This window comes from Erythrolamprus reginae, chromosome Z (genome assembly GCF_031021105.1).
Source record: "Erythrolamprus reginae isolate rEryReg1 chromosome Z, rEryReg1.hap1, whole genome shotgun sequence".
NCBI lineage: Eukaryota > Metazoa > Chordata > Lepidosauria > Squamata > Dipsadidae > Erythrolamprus > Erythrolamprus reginae.
In genome coordinates, this window is record NC_091963.1 from 33,528,838 (window position 1) to 33,554,340 (window position 25,503).

General features: G+C 38.6%; 1 protein-coding gene across 2 annotated transcripts in view; it reads left to right on the forward strand.

Annotated features, from left to right (window-relative positions):
* The window catches only part of VPS50 (VPS50 subunit of EARP/GARPII complex), a 90,637-nt gene that overhangs the window by 826 nt on the left and 64,308 nt on the right, over positions 1-25,503 (forward strand). For both annotated transcript variants that reach the window (XM_070729003.1, XM_070729004.1), the window contains exons 2-9: positions 387-455; positions 8,508-8,630; positions 8,919-8,990; positions 11,135-11,188; positions 14,813-14,883; positions 18,220-18,337; positions 18,421-18,456; positions 20,914-20,996. In XM_070729003.1, coding sequence (XP_070585104.1) covers positions 387-455; positions 8,508-8,630; positions 8,919-8,990; positions 11,135-11,188; positions 14,813-14,883; positions 18,220-18,337; positions 18,421-18,456; positions 20,914-20,996 — 626 coding nt within the window. The remainder of the gene's footprint in view (positions 1-386; positions 456-8,507; positions 8,631-8,918; positions 8,991-11,134; positions 11,189-14,812; positions 14,884-18,219; positions 18,338-18,420; positions 18,457-20,913; positions 20,997-25,503) is intronic.

Below are 25,503 nucleotides of genomic sequence, written 5' to 3' on the forward strand. Positions count from 1 at the left end.
TCAAAATTGTGACTTGATCATAAATCTCATATTCAGGAAATAATATTGGACACTTAGTTTCAAGCTCTCTAATTCATTTTTGTGCACAATTCAACCAGCATTTTTGTAATTTTCCTCTGATATAAATTTTAAGATTTAACAAATAAAATGTTTTCCATAATATTTGGGTTACAATATCTATTAGTTCCAATCCATAGATTATAGTGAAAGATTATCATGAGAAAGTCTATCTATTTATTATACAGATTCGGCAGCTATTTGTAGCTGGAAAGCCTTGTTTGTAAAAATAGCTCTAGCACTAGTTAAAGTACTCATGTATTAATTAACAGGTGTTGTTTAATTATTGTGACTGCAGAAAATGACACATTTTATTCCTTTCTCTTAAGGGTCTTAAAAGTCCTCAGGAGAGTACTCATGATTGGAGCCCCCTTGAGAAGTTCAGAATTCCAAGCAAGGTAGGACTGAATACATATAATGTTAAAATTTATTCCAATTTCTGTTTTATACTTGTTTTCTGTAGCATCTGTTTTTTATTCCGTATTGCTGCCAGGGCAGGGCAAAGAAGTCAGCATCCTTGTCCAATTGGGTTAGTGACATTAGCATCAGGATAAGTGATGAGATCTTTAGCAATATGTCAGCCTTGTCCTTTAGCATTGGAAAGGATGTGAGTTTTGTGGTATTCATTTTCCTGTTCTAATAATTGGATGTATCTCTGCTTGTTTACTATTGTTTAATATTTTCTGTCAGGTTTATATGGCAGTTTTAAGTTATAAAAGTACTTTAGGCAATTCCCATGTGTGTTATGAATCATTACTATTTGGCATCACATAATTACATTTTACAAAATCCACATAAAAACAATATAGACTGATATAGAAAACCAATAATAATAATAATAATAATAATAATAATAATAATAATAATAATAATGATAATGATAATGATAATGATAATAATATCTTATTCTTGGTTTTCTATATTAGTCTATATTGTTTTTATGTGGATTTTGTAAAATGTAATTATGTGATGCCAAATAGTAATGATTCATAACACACATGGGAATTGCCTAAAGTATTTTTAAAGAAAAAGAAACCTATTTGACTCTTAGTTTAAAACACTGATAAAATGTCCTTTTCCCCAAAAGAAGAAAAGGAATAAGAAATAAATCTTTTTTTCCGTTTTAAATTTTAACATTCATTAAATCCGTATGTCAAAATTTGATTTTTCTCTGTCTTCTGAGAAATGTCCACAATTATAGATGAATTTCATCATTCTTACAAAATATATTAAGTTAGACCTCGTTGTCAGTTCTGTCATCTATATTAACTATTCTTTTATTGTGAGTATCATAGAATCTTTCAAATGCTGAGCCCATAAATGTCATGCTGCTGTTATCATATATAATCATAAAAATATCTTGTGATTGGTAGGAGTATTACAACGCATCCATTTTAACATGGATTAAAGATTGGGTACAATTACAAAACACCAGGCTATCAGATCTAGAAGGCCACGATCCACAATCAGGATGGCATTCCTTTCTGTGGGATAAGCGACCCAAAATTCATAGATTCATACTAATCATTATATTAGAAATTCACTACTGATCGTTTGGTTAAAAATAAAAAGAGATATAGGAGCATTCCAAACTGGTTCTCACCATTAGACCCTTTTGCCCATCCAAATTTTAGAAAAATGGGCAAAACAGTAACTTACAAAAATATAATTAATGACAATGGAAATATTAAAACAACAGAATTTGAGAACGAAGGAATCAAATTAGAATGGTGGGAATATCTACAGATAAAATCAAGATATGATAAGGAAAAGAAAGAACCAGGAATTGTGAATGAAAAAATATTAGATAAAATATTACTAGGAACACAGGAAAAATCAATTCAGAAATTTTATCATTACCTCATTACCTATTAGCCCAAAAGACAGAAAAGGGAAAAATAAAGGTGAATATGGAAAAATGGAATTGGAACTTTGGATAGAATATAGAGTTAGACGTATGGCAACATACTTGGGAGAGAAACCATAAATTGATGCTAGCTATAGCTTATAAAGAGAACTGGTTTAAAATGTTTCACAGATTTATTTATTTTATTTATTTATTTTATTTATTCAATTTTTATGCTGCTCTGCTTCTTAGACTCAGGGTGGCTTACAACATGTTAGCAATAGCATTTTTTAACAGGGTCAGCATATTGCCCCGACAATCTGGGTCCTCATTTTACCCACCTCGGAAGGATTGAAGGCTGAGTCAACCTTGAGCCAGTGATGAGATTTGAACCGCTGACCTACAGATCTACAGTCAGCTTCAGTGGCCTGCAGTACAGCACTCTACCTGCTGCGCCACCCCTGGCACATAACACCTGCTAAAAAAGCCAAAATAGATAGGAAATTGACTCCCAAATGCTGGAAGTACAAAATAGAATTTGGCTCATACTACCGCTTATGGTGGGAACGTGAGAAGGCAAAATTGTTTGGGAAAAGAATTGGAAACTGGTTAGAAGAAATTTTGGAAATCAAAATAGAGAAAACAGCAGAATGCTTCCTATTAGGTATACTCCGTCAAAATTTGGACAAAAAACAGTTATATTTGCTCTTATACATAACAACGGCGGTCAGGCTAGCATTTGCACAATACTGGAAAAATGAATTGGTACCGGAGGAGGAGGAGGAGGAGGAGATAATAGAGAAAATCACATCATGCGCAGAAATGGATAAATTAACACTAGAAATAAAAAATAAGGAAGAATCTGAATTTTACAAATGTTGGGCTATATTTTATTGCTGGCTAGAAAAAAGATCAAAGTGATCAGTGTACATGAAATTAATAACTATAAAGAGTAATTGCCTGGTGAAAAAAACATACAATGTGATAATAGAGATTTTAGATTAATTACATAAACTATTGTTCTTTTTTCAAAAGTATTTAACAAATATTTAAAAGAGATATGTAATAGAATGTGTATATAGTTAGAACAGTCATACAGATTTGCTTCATATTCATCTATTTTTTTCTTTTTAAATGTTTTCATTTTGTATTGTCTGTCGTGTGTGTATATGTATTTAAATAAAATTTATTTTTAATAAAAATATATCATGTGATTTTTAAAAGGTTTTATCCACAAAGCCTAACAAAAAGGTTTCTGGTCTGAGTTATACAATAATTTTCAATGTTTTTTTAATTACATTAATTTCCATCAAATATTGTTTAGCTCTTTTGCAAGGACACCAAATGTCCTTTATGTATTTTATGACTCCTACTGCCATTGATGTCAGAGTTCCCACCATATTTGGCTTTAGTGGTTGATGCATCAATTGCAACTGATTTCATAGTAACTGATTCTGCATATGTTAAATTGGAATGAAGTATCAGTTTTAGCGGGTGAAGGGAATGATGTAGAATTGCTATAAAATCTGTTGCAATGTCTGTGTTCGAAAGAATTTTTAGAAGATACTATATTTATGCAATTCTGTTTTCTTTTCATGTGCTTGCATATTCTCTGCTACTAGTTTTTGACAGCCATACAAAAAAACTCCTCTCATATTTTAACTTGTATCATGCATGTCACTGAAAAAGATTCTATTAATTTAAAACATTTAGCTCCCAAGCAACTCCTCTAAATCCATCCATTTTTGTGGATTATTGCAAAAATGTATTTATGTCAGGTGCAGGTTCATGAAGTCATAAAAAGATATGAACGAAATAATCTTTAAACTGCTTTTTTGACATAGCTATAAGTAATGATTATAGAGAGATGGTGATTGTCAATATAAAACCTTACAGAAATAGGCCAAGGAAAAGCAAAAAAAAAAAAAGGTTATTTGATTTCTCAATCGGAAAACAGATTCCTCTTTTCTTTTTTGCTAATTCTGTAAATATGACATTGTTGCTAGAATTATGTTGATCAAATGAATTCAAATGATACCTCAAAGATTCAAGAAAGCCCGTCATTGTACTTACTTATTTTTTTCTCTCTATACTACTCATCTCATCTAAGTGGCATAAATGGGCACTGAAAAATTGGAAATATTTTACCTATTTATATTGCTGGTCTAGTTAGGAATAGTTCTGGATAGGAAAGAAATTTGTGGGTTCTAGAAAGAACATGATGGGGCTCATTCAGCCAATTTTCTATCACTTCCATTCCATAATTGTTTTTAAGATAAGATTTTAAAATATCTTCAGTAAGATATTATTGAAAAAATGTACTGGGCTGTGAGAATTACCTTGGGAAGAGCGGCAACTAGACAATAAATAATACTTGTGGTTTGGTTTTTTATCTGGACTGCCTTGAAGAATTGACAAAAAATTTGTACACTTTGATTTACACAAGGTTTATAATTATAAATTAAGAAACAATATTGCTTCAGAAGAAATACATTAACATTCATCTCTAGATTAAGCAACTAGTGTGACTATCTCTTGAATTTCTTTGGAAAATCAAAGACTGTAGATAATGCACCCTGAAATAATTAGCCTCTATGGAGGTTAGCAATGTGTTAAATTTAAATTCTTGAGAGCTTTCTTGTTAGTGGGTTTTCTTTTTTCTTTTGGTCAGAATGTGGAGACATTTCTACTCATTGCACTATCATTGGTTGTACTTGTGCAACGATTTTAGTTTTATTTTCCTTGATAGATTTCCTTTGGGAAAGAAATAAGGGAAGAAATGGTAGGCGAAGATGGAATTGCAAATAATGATACCTGCATTTCTTGTAAGATGGTGTAAATAAGACAGAGTTCTATGCAAATTACAGTGGTCCCCCGATTATCGTGAGGGTTCCGTTCCAGGACCCCTCGCGATGATCGGTTTTTCGCGAAGTAGCGGTGCGGAAGTAAAAACACCATCTGCGCATGCGCAGATGGTGTTTTTACTTCCGCCGCAGCAGCGAGGAGCCGAAGATTGGGGTTTCCCTGCCGCCCACGCAAACTCCTCGCTGCTGCCGCGCCCGCCGCTTGTCCGCCGCCTGCCTGCCCGCGCGCCCGCCCTTCGCCCGCCCACGCCGTTCGCTCGCGCCGCTTCCCAGCTGAGTCCTGAAGCGAACTTCCGCGTTTGGCTTCAGGACTCAGCTGGGAAGCGGCGCTGGGGTTTCCCCGCCGCCCACGCAAACTCCTCGCTGATGCCCGCCGCTCGCCCTCCCGCCAGCAAGAGGGGGAAGACCCAAGGAAGCCGCCCAGCAGCTGATCTGCCCGGCGCCATCTACGCATGCGTGGCCATAGAAAAAAGGGCGCGCATGCGCAGATGATGTTTTTACTTCCGGGTTGAAAAATCGCGATATAGCGTTTCGCAATGATTGAGATCGCGAAACTCGGGGGACCACTGTATTTGAAAAACTGCAGTTTTGAATTTGGGCGTCTGGATCCATTGAATCCATGCAGATAGTTGGGCATTAAAAATATGCAGATATAAAGATAAAAGTATTTCCAGTGAGGTTAGAATGAAATATTTCACAAGTGAAATCACGATACATTGAAATATCTGCATTTAAAAAAATAAAGATCATTTAAAAAAAAAATGCAGATATTTCAATGTATCGTGATTTTATTCCTGAAATATTCCATTCTAACCTCACTGGAAATACTTTTACTTCAGAGTCGGCCTTTTTGATTGTACAGAAAGCAATCTGGCCTTGAAATAAATTCTCCTTTTTCACACCCCCAAAATTTCAAACCAATCCTTTTTTTCTGGGAAGTTTGGAATGAGATGATTCCAAGTCTAATTGTTTGAAACTTCAATTTTTTTGCAGACATCTGCTACTATCTTAGATCTGGATGCATTGAAAATATTTGTCAATACAGTCTACTAATGATTTTGTTGCCTGCATGTCTTTAATACCTAAAACTAAAAGGAATTGTTAATTTTTTCAGCAGCCTGTCAGTGGGGAATCTATGTTGGTAAGAATTCTGGAACCTGCTTATTAAGTGTTTACAAATCTCAGCAAAATTAGAAGTAACATTAAATCATAATGGTTTTATTAGGTTGCTCCTGTGAGGATGATAATATGCTGAGTAGGAACATGCTAGTTAGAAAGCTAATGACTTACTGCCTTCTTTGTATGAGATTTCCAGATAAAATCTAGTAGGCTTACAATATTTTTTTTTAGTTCAGCATAAACAGACCAGGAGACAACACAGCAGTGGTGGGTTCCCCCGGGTTTGGACCAATTCTATAGAACTGGTAGTAACTTGACAGCCTGGGTTGCTGGAGCCGACAGTGACCAAGGCCTGCCACGCCCCTGAACTGGTTCTCTCTCTCTTTTTTTTTTTTTGCTTTTGCGCAAAATTTGCACTTCCGTTGTGAAGTGAACCTGTGGGGAAAGTAAGAAGAATCTACCCCTGCAACACAGCCATTATCCTGGTTTGTATTATAGTTGACTGAACCTCACTAACTTCGAGGTACATGCACTATGCCAGGAATAATCAGGATGCATTATTGCAGTTCACTGAAATGTTATGTAAAATGACTATCCGTTTATGACTTGCTAATTTCATATGTGTTCACAGCAATTTAGACCAATCCAAGTGTTTTGTCAGATATTCATGTTAAATGTACACCTATAATTCCATGCTCATATTCATCTCCACTTAAGATTAATTCACTTTTATTTCATCTTTTCTCTTTCTTAGTTTTACAAATATATTTTATTTCTATTTATTAATTTTGTATGCTTCTAGACTCTCAGGATGCACTTTTCATGCATCCTGATCATCAATAGAAAACTCCCATTACTTGCTAACATAGTTTGATTGAAGGAGGTTTTCATATAAACGTTGTTTTGAATTGCTCATTTGTCACAAATCTAAGTTTGTTTGTTTCTTCGTTCAATTTCTACAGCTGCCCAACTCAACCAAATGATATAGTAGAAATACAGCCAACACCATTGTTGTTCTAAATGTTTATATTACTATATGCAACCTAGAATAAACCATTTTTTTTAAAAAAAAGTAGTATTTCCAACTATTTCAATCATGGATTATGAATATTATGAATATGCTGATTAAAACATGCATTGGTATTTATGATATGTCAGCTAATTTAAAAGTGACAAATAACTGCTAACAGGAGGCAGTTTCTTTATCACTGTTAAAATATTATGCAGGTATAATAACTCTAAAACAAGTTTAGTTTAATGTATGGATATTCCTTCTCTTAGAACTTTTCTTTATATCAAAAGTTGTTGAAATTGAACTTTCTAAAAATATTCAACTGCAATACGTACTGTGGTTCTTTGGATTTTAAAATCATAGCTTAAAGCTGCAATTTCAAAGACATCCCTCAAGATGGCGCTTCAATAAAACTTAAGAAGATGGTGAAACTATGCAGAGGCATTTGATGGAGATCTGTGTAATTCTAAAAGTACAGTTCCGCTAAAAGAAAGAATTAGTCAGTGCATGACCTGACTGCATGTTGTCTAGTGAACATGTTTTATTTTCATCCTATGTGATGTAGTTGAATTAGAAACTATTCCATGTGATTACATTAAGCCCCTCTTTCAAAATTTTGGGGGATTATTTTTGCAAAAACACCTTTTGAATTGCTAAAAGAACATGTATTTATTCTTAAGGACAAGATTCCAATTCATTTTTCAAGGTGGAATGCCCATTTATCAATTCTTTCCCAAATAAGGTCCAAGGGTGTCATTTCTATGTTAGAAGAAAGCAGAGAAAGCTAAATCCTATGTGAAATTGAATGCTCACTTTCTCTTCCAGTTTTCCAGTAATAACACATATTTTGCTTTTGTTCCACACACTGAGGTTTCATTATATGATTGCTGATTTTAATTTGTCTCTGATTAGTTTCTTTTTGGGTATGTTACAGCTTAGTTATGGAAGTAGGAAGCTATTCAAATAATGCAGTACCTGTGTGTGTGTGATTTTTTTTGGTTGTTGAGTCACCCTGGTGTATAGAAGGAGCTTCACAACTTCCTTTTTGCCTCTCGGCCCCACCAGGGATCATATTCCAAGGCGATAAAGTATAATCTGTAGATGTAACATATTTTTGCTGATAACGAAAAGGAAGGGAGACTACTATAGATCTAATTCGGGCTTATTTGCCTTCATCAGGGAGCCACACCATTTACTGGGATTTGAATCTTTGCCTTTAAGTTAAAGGGTCATTTCCTGTATTAGTTTGTACCAGGAAAGGGTTATGTGCGATTTTTTTAAAAAAATTATTTGTCATCACAAGTTTATCGCCTTGGAATATGACCCCTGGTGGGACGGAGGCAAAAAGGAAGCTGTGATGCTTCTTCTATATACCAGTGTGACTTGACCAAAAAAAATCACACATAACCCTTCCCTGGTACAAGCTGATATAGGAAATGAGCCTGTAGCCTTACAAGGCAGAGGCCCCAGGTTCAAATCGCAGTAAAAGCGTGTGGCTGCCTGATGAAGGCAAATAAGCCAGAAATAGATCTATATTAGTCTCACTTGTTTTTTATTATATTTTTTAAAAATAAATTTGTGATACATCATATTCTGTCATAAATTGAAGGAAGAACTTAGAGAACTGCGGGAGCAACCAACTGATCCTCAGGCCCAGCAAGAAATAATTAACAGCGTTGAAGAAGTCTATTTTTCCAATGCTTCCTTTGATATTGTTAAGTATGAGTTAGAGGTAAGAACACTGAATTGGAATAATTGTATTTTTTTTCTTGATAATATACTTTGATCTTCATTGCTCTGTCACTGTCATTAAAAGAGAACACTTGTTCAATTAATTCTATAATTAAATGACTGAGTAGCTTACAATTATAAAATTATAAAGCAATTTTTAAAAATCCACAAAATAAATATAGCAGCCATGTTTTTCTTATCTGAGTCAAAGACATTATTTCAGAAGTTTGTCCCTTAGGTTGATTTTGCGTGTATTTTTAAAATGGATTTTGGTTGTGCTTATCTGTAGAAGCTGCCAGCTGTTCTTAGTCTTCAGGAGCTGGAAGACTATAGAGACAAACTAAAGCAGCAGCAAGCAGCTGTAAGTAGAAAGTTCTTTCTTGTTCTTCTCTGTTCATTTTATTGATTTCCATAAATCTCATTACTTCTCAGAACATCTATATGACAGGTTGAAATGCTTCAGTGAAAACTCAGAAATTATAAGTAAGATGATCACATTTCACTTTCTGCTGTTTTTTTATTTATTGGTTTATTGCCAGGAACTATAACATTCCCATCCTTTTGCCATTGGTCATGGTTAAGTTGGACTAATGGATTATTAAAGTTCAAAATACTTGGATGACAGCAGACTTCTTAACCTTCTTATAACTCCATGGGACAATATAGACTTTGCCTTTAATGGTTACAGTTCAATCCCTGGCATATTCAGTTGAAAGCATTTGAGAGATGTATATTATTCAAGAAAGTTGCTCACCTATGGCTGGCTTATTTATTTTATTTTATTTTATTTTTATTCATTTTATTTATTTATTTATTTATTTATTTTGTCCAATACACAATGAGGGTTTAGTGAGTATATATCTATATACACATAGTAAAATACATGATGATTATAGAGGAGATACTCATAGTAAAATATATCCAAGAAATAATAGAAAAGAAGGTATAGTAATAGAACATATCAATGAAAGAATAGAATTGCTTGCTGGGTAATCTCGTTGATATCAATTAACAGCAATTTAATTACATTGGTCTCTAAGCTCCTGTTTGAGTCTTGAAAATGAGCTTACAATAATTTATAGTCAACCGTTATTTTTGCTGGTCTGTGAAATCTAGTAGACAATACTGTAGGTAAGTGCACACTGAACCTGTTAATCACAGTTTGGATACACACAGCTTAACATACCGTGTTTTCCCGAAAATAAGACAATGTCTTATATTAATTTTGCTCCCAAAAATGTGCTATGTCTTATTTTCAGGGGATGTCTTATTTTTTCCCCAATGAATTGTATCCTGTGTCCTGTTGCAGCAAAAACGCATCCAAACACACAGCCACATGTTGAATGTGTGTTGGATGTGTTTTAAATCTGATTGATGCAGCATTTTTGGGATGCAGTTTATGAATAGCAGTGTTATATATGTTCTGTTCGGGGCATGTCTTATATTAGGCAATTCTATGAAACCTTCTATGTCTTACTTTCGGTGGTGACTTATTTTCGGGGAAACAGGGTACCACCATACCATAAACCAAGACAAAAGAAATAGCGTAATTTCACATTGTGCATAAATCCAATCTGTGATTGTGAAGAAGTTCATATAATTCAGAGATTCAAAGATAATTCAGTTTCTTAAGAGGCTTTCAAATTTTCTGCATGTCAGGGGGGGAGGTGGGGAGTAATCATTCTCCTTGGAGGGAGGAGTCGACAGTCAGGATGGGTTGTACTCGCTCATCAGAGGCGTGTCCAAGTCATAGAAGTATAAAAGGATTATTTGTGACTGCTACTCTCTGCATGTAGGAATTAGATCTTGGGAATCTTACTTTAGGAAATGTATTATAACCTGTATGATATGGACAAATAAAGAGAAATTAATGATTTGAAGGAATCAGTGTAACATACTGGTAATTATCTCCTTATCCTTCCCAGAAAATCAGCCATAATTGAATAATAAATAAAAGATGCTTGTCTTGCTCATTTTTTGCAAAATGCAGTTTTCATATACTGGAATTCAAAATGGGAAAAAAAAAAATTAAACAGGAAAACTATTTTTTTTAAACTTAACTGGAGTCATACTGCATTCTGTAACCTTGCCCTTTAAAGAATATATTCAGAGAATACATTTTTTTAAAAAATGCAGATATATTTCATTCTGAGTGATTATAATTATGACATGCTACATGACCTACATTTGTCTTTTTGTACTATGTAGCACCTTAATTTTTATTTAAATATGTTCTTCAGTTTGCAGTGGGATAGAAATTTTATTTATACTTCAGATTTTGGATGAAAACCTGTAATTTTTATTTATTTATTTTGCAAAGCCTGGCAATCTTAAAGAGAGTTTATTAGTTCTATCTCCATTTATTTCAGTATGGAATAAAATAAGTGGAATAAAATTTTGAAGATGTATTATTCCAAATTGCTTAAGATCATCTATCCTTACGTTTCAGATTCAGTTTTATACAAGTACATGTTATAACTTTAACCTTAAATGTTTCATCTACAGGTATCCAAAAAAGTTGCAGACTTGATCCTTGAGAAACAGACTGCATATGTCAAGGTAAGGTAATATAAGCAAACTAATACATTTATAAAACATTTATAAAATTACATATTTACTCTGAGCCTCATGTGCTTACTATAGGAAAAAACTGTACACAATTAATGGAAAGTTCTAATAAATATGTCAGGCTTGTCTAAGTTGGTTCCTCAGACTTTTTAACGGGGCCAATACATAATCCTTCAGACTGTTGGGGGGCTGGACTGACTGGGTGGGAATGTCTAGGTCATATGACTAGATGGATGTGGCCAATTTAACAGTCCATTAAATAACCTTAATTTTTTTGCTCCTGGGTTTTTTCTTGTCTTTCTTTGTATGATGCTCTTTTGATTGACTAAAGTACATTTTTCAGTTGTTTAGGAGTTGGGTCCACTTCAGAAAAATCAGTTTTGCAGCAATTCTTCTCAACTCCAAGGAGCTTGGGAAATCTCTCTCTCTCTCTTTCTTTGTCTCTGTCTCTCCCTCCCTCTCTGTCTGTCTCTCTCTCTCTCTGTGTCTGTCTCATTCCCTCCCTCTCTCTGTTTCTTTCTTTCTCTTTCTGTCTGTCTGTTTGTCTCTCCCTTTGTCTATCTTCTGGAAGTGGGGGAGGTGGAAAACAGGCTGTTTTTGCCCATTTTCTGGACTTCTGGGGCATTTGTACATCCTGTTTTTCACCTCCCCTGCCTCCAGCAGCATTGTGCAGGCCAAAAACGACCCATTTTGGGGGCAAAACTGGACCATTTTTGTCCATTGCTTGGCCTCCTGGGACGTATGTTTTTCAACCCCTCCCCCCCCCCCCACTTCAGAAAGTCTCTGCAGGCCAAAATTATTGGCCTTACCTTTCAATTCCAGCCTGCGGGCTTCGTGAAGGTAAGTCCTGTGCTTGGCCAAAGGATAAGCAAGGGGATGTGTGTGGGGCAGCCTCATCCTGTGTAGGTTGGTTTAATGGCTTTGACAGGCTGCATGTGGGCCGTAGTTTGAGGACGCCTGGCCTATGTATAAGCTTACATTGATGAGGTTGATATATCAGAGCTCTGGTGTAGAATATAGTAATATATGTAGAGTTTTCTGATGAAGTTCTCCAGACGTTTTATGCTTATGACATACGTTTTATGCTTAAGACCTTCCACCATTCTTGTAGCCTGTCTTTGGACTCGTTCAATTGACAAAATTGAACGGGTCCAAAGACGGGCTACAAGAATGGTGGAAGGTCTTAAGCATAAAACGTATCAGGAAAGACTTAATGAACTCAATCTGTATACTCTGGAGGACAGAAGGAAAATGTTTTTTTAAAATATGTTAAAGGGTTAAATAAAGTCCAGGAGGGAAGTGTTTTTAATAGGAAAGTGAACACAAGAACAAGGGGACACAATCTGAAGTTAGTTGGGGGAAAGATCAAAAGCAACATGAGAAAATATTATTTTACTGAAAGAGTAGTAGATCCTTGGAACAAACTTCCAACAGACGTGGTTGGTAACTCCACAGTAACTGAATTTAAACATGCCTGGGACAAACATATATCCATCCTAAGTTAAAATACAGAAAATAGTATAAGGGCAGACTAGATGGACCATGAGGTCTTTTTCTGCCGTCAGACTTCTATGTTTCTATGTTTTTATATTGCATGTAGTCATTTGGGATATTCTTTACCACTCCAGCAGCATTTATTTGTTGTCTTTATGGGGAATATCCTGCAGCTATGCTTCATGTTTATTTTCTAAGAAAATAAAGGTCATTCTGAAGGTTGGTACTTGGCTTTGTTGCATAACGTTTTCCAACTTCCCATTTGGTTTTCTTTAATTAAAAGAATCTAAAAATAAATTAAGATGGAATTGGGAGCCTGATTAGTACCAAGGAGATATAAAAAGGCACTTGTGATTGTAGGTACTATATTATTTAATTCATTTTTTTTTTTACATTAATCCCATTGTGAGTATTTCGTAGCTTGCTATTTAAGCAACTCAGTAGTCTTCATTTGAAAGAAAGAAGTCTTGATCAGGGGTCCTCAAACTCTTTAAAAAGGGCAAATCCATGATCCCTCAGACTGTTGGGGGGTGGGGGAACCAGTCCAGTTTCTTTACAACAGCAGTTTCAGGCTCTTTAAAACTCAGGAAGCTCAAGTTTTGCAGCAATTCTTCTCAGTCCCCAGGAGCAAGTCTCTCTCCCTCCCTCCCTCCCCCCTCTCTCTGGAAGGAACTCCTGAACTGATGGTGGGAAGGCAGGATATCACACCAATCTGATGTCCAGAGATGGACAAGCCACACTCTAATGATTACCTGGTCGGTGGAGAGCTCACGACCAGCAGGGCATCATAACACAGGCGGTATGCAGGCTCTGCAGGAAAAGTGACATCTGAGAGGTGAGAGCAAGCCGCCACCACATAGGCAGGGCAGCTTCTGGAAATACCCAGGAAGAGTTCCAAGGGTGCAATCTCCCATTATTTCCTCCCTCCCCACTTAAGCAGGGCAGCTTCTGCAAAGGGCTGCAAGCACACGCTCTCCCATGCGCTCTCCTCCTTCCCTGCTTAGGCAGGGCAGCTTCTGGAAACATCCAGGAAGGGCTCTGATTCCAACGTCTCCCACGCACTCCCTTCTCTCCCCGTGCACATCAGTCCACTGGCCATCGGTACCACCTTTCCACTAGCTTGCCCTCCCCTGCCCAACCACCAACCCGCACCCTTCGGCCTTACCTTTGGAAGCAGAAATGCATAGGCAGTGATGACCAGAACTTCGCAGAACTGCGTATCCGTTCCGCAAGGCATATATTAGGTTGACAGCTATAGGAGGCATGTGTGGGCCAGCTGTGCAAGGAGTGGGTGGGAGGTGAGGGGTGGAGCTTAATCCCACCATTGCACGGGCTGGATACTTTGTGTCATTGGGCCATATCCGTCCTGCAAGCCATAGTTTGAGGACCCCTGATCTAGATAAAGGATTGAGAGATTTGTTAGAGTGGACATTACTTCTTGTGAACATTCAGAAGCGTCTTTTATTTTCCAATGTGTCATTATTCCCATCATTATTTTTATATCATATCTGAAGTTATTTTGAAAGGCAAAAAAGCAGTTTGATTGCGGTTTGAAGAAATGTTACCAGTGTTGAAAAATTGCATATTTCACATTTAGCACTAGGGGTATATTTAACTTTATTCTTGATCCAGACCAGAAGCAGTTAGTGACCAGAAACCTTGGTGACAAATGATGCTGATTGCTTGGGGATATGTTATGCTTTGTATCATTTTATTCTATGTTCCTTTCTTTTGTCCAGCTCCACATAGCACAAACTGCACATTACTCTTATTTGAATATTTGCTCCATCCTTTAGAGTCTTGTCATTGGGTAATAATGGATTCTGACTTAAATGCATTTTCCTTAATGGAAAATCTATGCATTGAAAAATTTTGTTCAAAGAAACAGTTACAATTCTTGCCAAAATTACAATTTGGTGTCAGGATCTAATTTATTTCTAGTGCAAATTATCTTTGTGCAAGTGATGAATTACTACATTATCTTCATTAGATCATTATCTTGATTTACTTGAATGTTTAAATGTTCTTTACTTTTTATATAAAATGTTTGTAGAGCATTGCATTTTGATTAATGATTCTATTTCCCTGGAAAGCTAAATGGACTTTATTACATTTCTATAGGAACTTGAACGAGTTACATCATTGCAAACAAGTCTTCAATTAGCTGCTGTTATCTGTACAAATGCAAGACGGTATGATATAGTTTTGAATTAAGTTTAATTTAGAAAATAACTTAAATAAGCTTCATATTTGCTTTATTGTTTTGTTTCATCTCATTTTTATAAATATGAAACATATAAAGATATCCTGGGCTATCAGACATTGCTGGCTTATATATCTGGTAGTCCAATTCATCATGCCCAATACTGAGTATGAATATGATTGTTGAATGAAAAGTAATGCCTCAATGCCCATATGTTTAATTTTTATGGGGATAGTTTAATGAATGAAATAGGAAAATAATCTTTGAAATGATTGATTTTGTCTTCTTGTCACTGGCATTAATTTATGTCTACAACCACCATCATTTGAAATGCATTTCTGCCATAATAGACCAGATATTTTTTTTCATACAAAATTTAAGTTTAATCAAAAAATATTAAAATACAAAGCACCACAACATTTTTTAAGGAACAACATAAAAAAATACAATAAAGAGACATTTTAAAACTGTCTTAAAGAAATTAATAGCTATAAATCCGGGTTTATCAAAGTTGCATTGTCATACCTGCGTCACATGATGAATTGGGACTTTCCCCACGTTTGCTAAGTGAGCGTGGCTGTTGCCAATATGTGATGCATCTGGCCCGCAGGGCACGAGAGTGACAGCTCTGATACACGTTTAATGTCCTCCCTAGTTGAATGCTGATTAGTATAATGCAGCAATTTTGGTCCCTTCCCACTCCTTGTGTAACAGGTCAAAAGAATTTCAAACTTTTAAAACTACTAAATCTATTTACAAATGGTTAATAGACAAGATTATTGGGTGCATCATGAAGAAACATTATATTTTGTTTCTTCACGCAAGTCTTGACAGTCATTTCCACATTTTCATTTGAGTCAAACAGATGCCTGTGAAAGTAGTCCTCCAATTTTGGGAAAAAGCAAACGTACCACCAAATTGACATTTCTCCAGGGCAGATGGGGTAAGAAAGGGAAATCCAATTTCACAACTGTATTTTTAGTGGCTTATGATGTGTGATGCTTAGCATTAACATTTGGCATTGTTTTCTTCTGCTTAATCATTGTTTGAAAGTTTTGAGTATTGCATCATGGCTCCCTGTTGATAATGTCAGGTTCAAGAAAACAGGTTATAAATTTCACACAAATCAGTTTTCCCTCGTTTACTATCACTGTATTTTTTGGACTAATAATACACCCTGCTCATGTTGATTTTAATTGAAGCAACCCCATTGGCAATCAAAAAAGACAACCATCATGGGAAGTACAGTGATCCCCCGAGTTTCGCGATCTCGATCTTTGCGAAACGCTATATCGCGATTTTTCCACCCGATGACGTCACTCCCTTCCTTTCTCATCTTTCTTTCTCTCTCTCTTTCTCTATCTTGCTTCTTCCTCTCTCACACTCTCTTCCTCCCTCTCTCATCTCTTTCTTTCCTTCTCTCTCTTTCTCTATCTCTCCCCCTCTTGCTCTCGAGCGGCGGGCGGCACCAGGGAAGGTTCCTTCGGCCGCCCACCAGCTGATCTGCTCGGCAGCGCAGTAGCAGCGAGGAGCCGAAGATGGGGTTTCCCCTTTGCGTGGGCAACGGGGAAACCCCATCTTCGGCTCCTCGCTGCTACTGCGCTGCCGAGCAGATCAGCTGGTGGGCGGCCGAAGGAACCTTCCCTGGGTCTTCAACTCCCAGAGCGGCAGACAAGCGGCAGCCGGACAAGCGGACAAGCGGCCGGACAAGCGGAAAAGCGGCAGACAAGCGGCGGGCGGAAAAGCGGTGACCAGACAAGCAGACAAGCGGCGGACAAGCTGAAAAGCGGCGGACAAGCGGGCAGGCAGGCGGCTCCTCAGCTGCTGGGTCTTCCCAGGTGCGGAAGTAAAAACACCATCTGCGCATGCGCGGCCATGGAAAAAGGGGTGCGCATGCGCAGATGGTGTTTTTACTTCCGCACCACTACATCGCGAAAAATCGATTATCGCGAGGGGTCTTGGAACGGAACCCTCGCGATAATCGGGGGATCACTGTATTCACTTCGAATTTCCATTTCATGAACAATAGCAATAGCAACATAGACTTTTCTCACAGCAACTTTCTATCAACAGAGTTAAAAAATTGTACTGTATTTTTCAGAGTATAAGACGTTCCAGAATATAAGATGCACATTAATTTGGGGGGAGGAAAACAAGGGGGGAAAAATCTGCCTCTGCCTACCAGCATCCATTCGGTATTCATCTATCTTTGCAGCAAACTGTCAGCAAACCTCCTCCGTACATCCACTGGTGTTGAACAAAGATGACCTTGGTGTTTCAAGAAAGGAATTTGTTATGGCTAGTATCTTTCACCCTCATGTAACCATCCCTTCCAGTTCCCGTGGTACTATTATTTGTGGCAGGCCAGAGTCTCTAACTCAAATGATGGCATTGACCTGACACAAAGGTCAGCTTCAGCACATTATTTCAGCATGAGCAGCTGATTGATAGTTGGATCAGCCTCTTGGAATACCACCAACCAGTTGTTTCAGGCTGCGGGGATTGCTTTAACACATCACCTCCTATCACCATCTCCGCATGCCCCGTTTTTGGTCTCTGTGTGTCACATTTTTGGCTCATTCCAGGCAGCGGGAGCCGCCGTCACTGATCCCTATTACCTGGAACCAGCTGGAAACATGACTTGCAGAGGTTGAAAACAGGATACGTGGAGGCAGCAATCGGCGGTGATGTGCTGTGACGATCCCCGCAACCTGGAACAGGCCTAAAACTGGGTGTGCATAGGTCGAAAACACAACACGCAGAGGCTTAAAATGTAATGCACGGTGGCGACGATCGACAGCAATGTGCTGTGGAATCCACACAGCCTGCAACGAGTCTAAAATAGGATGTGTGGAGGCCAAAAACGGCCAAAGATTGGGGACTGACAGGTGTGTAGGGCTTCGGCAATATTCTCGGTATAAAATCCACAGACGTTTCTACCCGCTTTTTTGGGGTGGGTGGGAAGTGCATCTTATACTCTGAAAAATACGGTATGTTAAATAGACCCCTGATAATTAAACAATTACTGACTTTCCATATATAATTTTATTCTTCGTTAGAAGTTATTGTCACAGCATGTGAAGCCATCATGTTGATGGGCCTAGCATGAGCTCTGAATGCAGCTTGTAGGTAATTAAGAAAGTATTACTTGTCAAGTGTATGGACATGTATTATTGTATTGAATCTCCCCCCCTCCAAGCTTTTGGATGGCATTTGACTGAACTCAGCATTAAGCTCAGATTGAATATTTGAAGATTAGTGTAATTTGACTTGACATTTTTGATAAAAGCTTTGACTTCATTAAAACAAAAAATGTTTTCTGCAGGCATCTGAATACAGCCAAGGAGGGCTTTACTCAAGCCAGCTTGGGTCTTCTTGCAAATCAGCGGAAACGCCAGTTACTAGTTGGGCTGCTAAAATCTCTAAGAACAATAAAAACCCTGGTATGGACAGAACATATAATTGACAAATTAACACCTTAATCTTACTGCCGCATATAATGATACCTTTCTTCTTTAATTTTTAGCAACAAACCGATGTGCGTTTGAGTGAAATGTTGGAGGTAAGAAATAGATGTAATTTAGGTTGAAAAATGTTATTCGTTCAAAGTTTATGTTCCAAAAATATTAGAATAGCCTTCTTGACATTGTCCAAATTTCAGAATTCACAACCAGTATAAGGCCATTGCTATAAAAGCTACTGAAAAGTTGTGTAGCTTCTTTTTGAAGAGAGATACAGTCTGAATTATTACTCCATGTCTTGATACCATTTTTCTCTTATTGCCAAACTTTAATGAACAATGTTGGAGGGCATGTTCTTATTAAAACCAGGAGAGATTTTTGCCCACAGACAGCAATATACAATAGCCTTTTCTGGTTATTGCAGTTAGCAGGGATACAGTAGATTTGGACAAAGTTTTTTGTCAAAGAAATTTCTGATGCATAGTTGGGGTCTTGGTGGTCGCTGAGCTAAGTAACATCAGTGCTAATAAAGGAATAGGATTTGCTCTCATTTTATACTAGTGATATGGCCTGCCAACAGCCTTGACAGGGCTGTTGTTTAGTGTTAGCTTGTTTGTCTAAGTTGATAGTTTCTTGATTGGGGTTTGTTTGCTTGATTGTTGGTCTAGTGCAGTGTTGGTGAACCTTTTCGGCACTGAGTGCCAAAACAGGAGCATGCATGCACTTGTGAACTGGCTGCCTGGCTGTCCAATTTATGATGCATGCAAAGAGCAGCTGGCCGGTGCGCATGCAGGAAACTGGAAAGGCAGCCACTGGTATGCATACATGTGCTGGGAAAATGATCTCCCAGTTTCTGGCACACAAATGTGGGTCTGCCAGATGGTCTTCACACAGGTACGCATACCAGAAACTGGAAGAGCAGCCGCCTGGTGCACACATGTAAACTGGCTGCTCTTCCAGTTCCCAGTACTCCTGCACACATGAAGACAAATTGGCCAGTGCGCCAGAACCTGGCAGAGAAACAGGTGATTGCTCATGTGCCCGGAGAGATGACTGTGTGCCATTTCTGGCTTGCATGCCATAGGTTCGCCATCCTGGGTCTTGTGTTAATCTTGGCATTAATTTCTGCTCATCTGGATATTGATTTCTGGTGGTATCTTTTTCCTTTTTGGCTTTTTGATTTTTCTTTTGAAAAAAGATATTGTTTGTATCTATGTGCCTGCTGATGACTGATTTATCTGAGCTAAGAATTTTCTAGCAATTTTGGGCAATTTTTTGTTGTTCATGCTCTGCTTGAGTTCTGTCTTTCTGACAGTTTCAAAATGGGTGAACAGTGCAGTCAGGTGGTAGGGAAAGCAAGTAGGATGCTTGGCTGCATAGCTAGAGGTATAACAAGCAGGAAGAGGGAGATTATGATCCCGCTATATAGAGTGCTGGTGAGACCACATTTGGAATACTGTGTTCAATTCTGGAGACCTCATCTACACAAATATATTGATAAAATTGAACGGGTCCAAAGACGGGTTACAAGAATGGTGGAAGGTCTTAAGCATAAAACGTATCAGGAAAGACTTAATGAACTCAATCTGTATAGTCTGGAGGGCAGAAGGAAAAGGGGGGACATGATCGAAACATTTAAATATGTTAAAGGGTTAAATAAGGTCCAGGAGGGAAGTGTTTTTAATAGGAAAGTGAACACAAGAACAAGGGGACACAATCTGAAGTTAGTTGGGGGAAAGATCAAAAGCAACATGAGAAAATATTTTACTGAAAGAGTAGTAGACCCTTGGAACAAACTTCCAGCAGACATGGTTGATAAATCCACAGTAACTGAATTTAAACATGCCTGGGATAAACATATATCCATCCTAAGATAAAATACAGAAAATAGTATAAAGGCAGACTAGATGGATCATGAGGTCTTTTTCTGCCGTCAGTCTTCAATGTTTCTATGTTATGTTTCTATCTGTTTGTCCTATGTAATGACTGTTTAGTTTTTAACCTGCATGTTTTAGGTAATTTCTGTTTTTTTCTTGTAGGTAATTTCTCTTTTGGTTTGCTTTGGATGTTCTGGAGGACTTTATTCCATTGTTGTTTTGATAGGGAAATCACATTGCCCTCACAGAGACCCGCTTTTCATCTAAGTGAATTTATATCAATGTTTCTAAACCTCAGCAACTTTAACAATGGCTGGACCTTAAGTCCTAGTATCGTTGGCCGAGGAATTCTGGGAGTTGAAGCCCACACATCTTAAAGTTGCTGAGGTTGAGAAACATTGGTCTATATCAGGTATCAAACTGGCAGGCCGTGTGCTTCATGTGGAGGCCACGTCCACCCCAGCTCCGCGGATAGGGAAAATGTTGCTAAACGTCGTGTGATGGCAACGCGAGCTTGACACCCGTGGTCTATATTATCTTACATTGGCCTGGAGACTGCAACTTCATGCAGATGAACCAATGATGTTTCATTATTTACACTTCTAAAAGTTTGAGCCATGAGCCTTCTTTCATAGCCTCTGGCCAATTGCTTTCATAAAATATATATTTGATTTCTTACAGGAGGAAGATTATCCAGGGGCTATACAATTGTGCCTGGAATGCCAGAAGGCAGCTAGCACTTTCAAACACTACAGTTGCATAAGGTAACAGCAGAGACGTTTTGTGAAATTGATTCTTGGAATCAAACAGGGTAAACGAAGAGGCAAAGCCGCATTTTAGACAGTTATTAGTTACTTAGAATTTAGTTGGCTTTGATTCTAGAGATTAATTTTCTAATTAGAATAAAAAGAATGGTATACGTATATGTTTAATGCTTTTAAATTGTACTTTAATAAAGTTTCCGAGATGCAAGTCGTGGCTGCTAACTATGACAGTGCACTTGAGTCTTAAGGGGCTTAGTTGTTATGCAACATAGTATTTCTGTTCCAAATATTATACAAACATTAACAAACATTAATACAAACATTAACTGATTGTCTTGTACTGAAAGCTATAAAATCTCGGCTACATAAAAACTATATTTGCAATGCTAAGCATACATCTGGAGACGAGCATACTTTAAGATTAATTTGCATAGAGTTGGACTGCGTGGTAGAAATCTTAGACTTACTTTGTACATGATGCTAGACAAAAATGTAATTTGTTTGTTTTGTTTTTGGCATGATATATTATGTAAATCCAGTCTCCGACCTGTTTGCTTGCTTATTTACAAAGTTTGTTTCTATAAACTTTATAAATGTTTTTAATTGCAATTTTAATACAATTACTATAAAAATCAGTAAATAACTATTGCTAGGCAATCACATTTTCTATTCAGTTTCAGTAGGAACTTGTCCTTTCATAAGTCCCAAGGAAAATATGAATTTTTTTAGTGTTTTTCAAAACTCCAAGAGGCTTAAGGTTGGTCATCTTTCAAGGAAGGGATGATTCCCAGTATCAGGTTCTGCTAAGGAGGGATATGTTTCCTATATCCGATTAGATGGTATTATTTCAAGGAAAGGTGATATATTGTAATCTGGATATTTTAAGAGATTTTGGAATTTTAATATTTCAAATAGACAAAATATAGAAAAGTTGTGTACTAACACTGGTCTAAGATTTTTATTATTGTACATGTAAAGAATTAGATACAATTCTACAGATCTGTATTTTATATATATTTTATTTTCCAGCCAGATAGAGAAATGCCAGGCCAACCTCTTCCTTTCCCCACAGAGTCTGAGCTTCTCTCATTATTATTATTATTTATTAGATTTGTATGCCGCCCCTCTCCGCAGACTCGGGGCAGCTCACAAAAACAATTTAAAAATGTACAACAAATCTAATAATTTAAAAATCACTAAAAACCCCTTATTAAAAAGCAAAAAACCACACAAACATCATACCATGCATAAAGTGTATAGGCCTGGGGGAGATGTCTCAATTTCCCCATGCCTGACGGCAGAGGTGGGTTTTAAGGAGTTTACGAAAGGCAAGGAGGGTGGGAGCAGTTCTAATCTCCGGGGGGAGCTGGTTCCAGAGAGTCAGGGCCTCCACAGAGAAGGCTCTTCCCCTAGGTCCCGCCAAACGACATTGTTTAGTCGACGGGATCCGGAGAAGGCCAACTCTCTGGGACCTAACCGGTTGCTGGGATTCGTGTGGCCGAAGGCGGTCCCGGAGATATTCTGGTCCGATGCCATGAAGGGCTTTAGAGGTCATAACCACACTTTGAATTGTGACCGGAAAGTGATCAGCAACCAATGCAGACTGCGGAATGTTGGTGTGACATGGGCATACCTAGGGAAGCATGTGATTGCTCTCGCAGCTGCATTTTGCACGATCTGAAGTTTCCAAACACTTTTCAAAGGTAGCCCCATGTAGAGAGCATTACAGTAGTCGAACCTCGAGGTGATGAGGGCATGAGTTACTGTGAGCAGTGAGTCCTGGTCCAGATAGGGCCGCAACTGGTGCACCAGGAGAACCTGGGCAAACGCCCCCCTCGCCACAGCTGAAAGATGGTTCTCTAATGTAAGCTGTGGATCGAGGAGGACGCCCAAGTTGCGGACCCTCTCTGAGAGGGTCAATAATTCCCCCAACCCAGGGTTATGGGCAGACAGATGTAATTGTCCCTCGGCGGCACAATCCACAGCCACTCCATCTTATCAGGGTTGAGTTTGAGTCTGTTGACACCCATCCAGACCCTAACAGTCTCCAGGCGCCGGCACATCACTTCCACTGCTTCGTTGACTGGACATGGGGTGGAGATGTACATCTGGGTATCATCGGCGTACTGATGATACCTCACCCCATGCCTCTGGATGATCTCACCCAGTGGTTTCATGTCGATATTGAATAGCAGGGGGGAGAGGACCGACCCCTGAGGCACCCCACAAGGGAGTAACCTAGAAGTCGACCTCTGACCCCCCACTAACACCGACTGCAACCGACCGTTGAGGTAGGAGGAGAACCACTGAAGGACAGTGCCTGCCACTCACAACCCCTCCAGCCGGCACAGAAGGATACCATGGTCGATGGTGTCGAAAGCTGCTGAGAAGTCAAGAAGCACCAGGACAGAGGATAAACCCCTGTCCTGGGCCCGCCAGAGATCATCCATCAACGCGACCAAAGCAGTTTCCGTGCTGTAGCCGGGCCTGAATCCTGACTGCTGAGGGCCTAGATAATCGGCTTCTTCCAAGGACCCCTGGAACTGGAGTGCCACCACCTTCTCAACAACCCTTCCGCACCTCTTGCTGGAGGTCCAAACCCCCATGGATTTTACAAATTGCGCTGCTGCAGAACTGGAGAGCTTGGCGTTTCACTACCTTGCTCCCCTCGTTTCCCAGAAGTACTCCTTTTCCAAATTGCTAGAGGGCACCTATACAAACCTTCTTTCCAGCTCCATCAAATTTCTCTGCCTCTGCGGAGCTGGAGGGCTTGGTATGCCATTGCCCTGACCCCCTCGCTTGCCAGAAGCGTTCCTTTTCCAAATTGCAACATAAAAGGAAGATCAGCCTTTCCATCTCTAAGATCTCACGAAGTTGGAAAGGCTTATTTTGCTCTTTTTTTAGCTCCACGGACTTGCCTCGCGGAGTTGCTTGGTCTCTTCTGCTCCACATTGGGGGAAGCGACAACTTTGGAGGAGGATTCTTTGGTCTCCCTACACTTTTCTTCCTTTTGTAACACAGTTTTCCCTTTTCTCCAGTTAAAGAAGTGTGTCTTGAGCTGCGGAGAGAAATGCAATAGAGCAGGAAAACAGATCTGTCTAGCAGCCACTCTTGTCATTTGGAAAAGTGCTTTTAGCAAATGAGGCATGCCAAATTCTCCAACTCCATGATTGGTACGATTTGTGAAGTTGGGACAGTTTCGGCACTCCAGCAAGTGGCAGAACAGGGCCATGCTTACTTCTGAGAGATGCTGGGGCTTGGCATAGAAGGGAAGAGGCTGGCCTGGCATTACTCTGTCTGGCTGGACAAGACCTCCGACGTCCAGGTCTGTGCAGGAGGAGAGTGTGGGCAGTGCAGAGCTCTTAACATGGTGCCAAAGGTAAGTTATGGTTGGTGATGGGGTGGAGAGGAAAGGTCCAAGTAGCTTGGCACCCCACGGGATGGGGAGTACTGGATCTCTCAGTGGGTGAGGAGAAGCCTTTGGTAGCTGGACGCTGTGGTTTTGTCCCTTCACTAGACTTTCCATGGTTTTCCCCACTCCTTTTTTTTTTTTCATTTTATATCAATCTTTATTTTATTCAGTATATATGTCAACATAGTACATATATAAGGCCTAAATGTGAGAAAAGAATTTCAGAAGTTCAGCTCTGATCGTTCATGAGCAGGCTAGTGGTATTTCCATCTTGTTAATGATGTCCTAGGATGGGAGGATATCTCTCCACTGCAAATCAGATGGATAACTGAATGTTCTTCATTAATGTTTTCCTTCATCTATAGAGGCTTCACTACTATACCCATCATACTCCGCAGATAAAGGGCTGAGATGCCACATGCGCTCTTAATGACCTGCACATTTGATTACCAGGAACAAAGCTCATTCTTTTAATTGGCAGACTCCATTACATTTGTAACTCGAGGATTATCTGCATACAGTATATTTTCTTTAGCATACAAAATTTCTCTCTGGACTTTGTTTTCCTCAATGGAACGGTGCTGCTTTCTTTTGATTATTTTCCAGCAAATAGAGACTAAAATTAACAGGAGTCTTAACATGCCATAATTGTTTGAATAAATAAATGCCACAAGTGAATAGTTTTTGGCATAATTAATTACTGTACATCGCTGAAAGGCCAAATAATTATTCTGAGAACAATTATAACTTACTTGTTTTGTTTTAGGGATTTGAGGTATGAACCGTAGATTTCCATCAGTTAACTTGTGGTGGATGTGAATAAAGTGGCCTTCTGGCAGGGTTTCTCTAGATCAGGGATGGCGAACCTTTTTTCCCTCAGGTGCTGAAAGAGTGTGTGTGCGCACTTTTGTGCATGCACAAGTGCCCACACCCATAATTCAATGCCTGGGGAAGGGCAAAAACAGCTACTCCCACCCCCTGAGGGCCAGAAACGGCCTGTTTCTCAACTTCTGGTGGTCCCAATAAGCTCATGTTTCACCCTCTCTGTGCTCCAAAGGTTTCCCTGGAGCCAAGGGAAGATAAAAATGCTCTTCT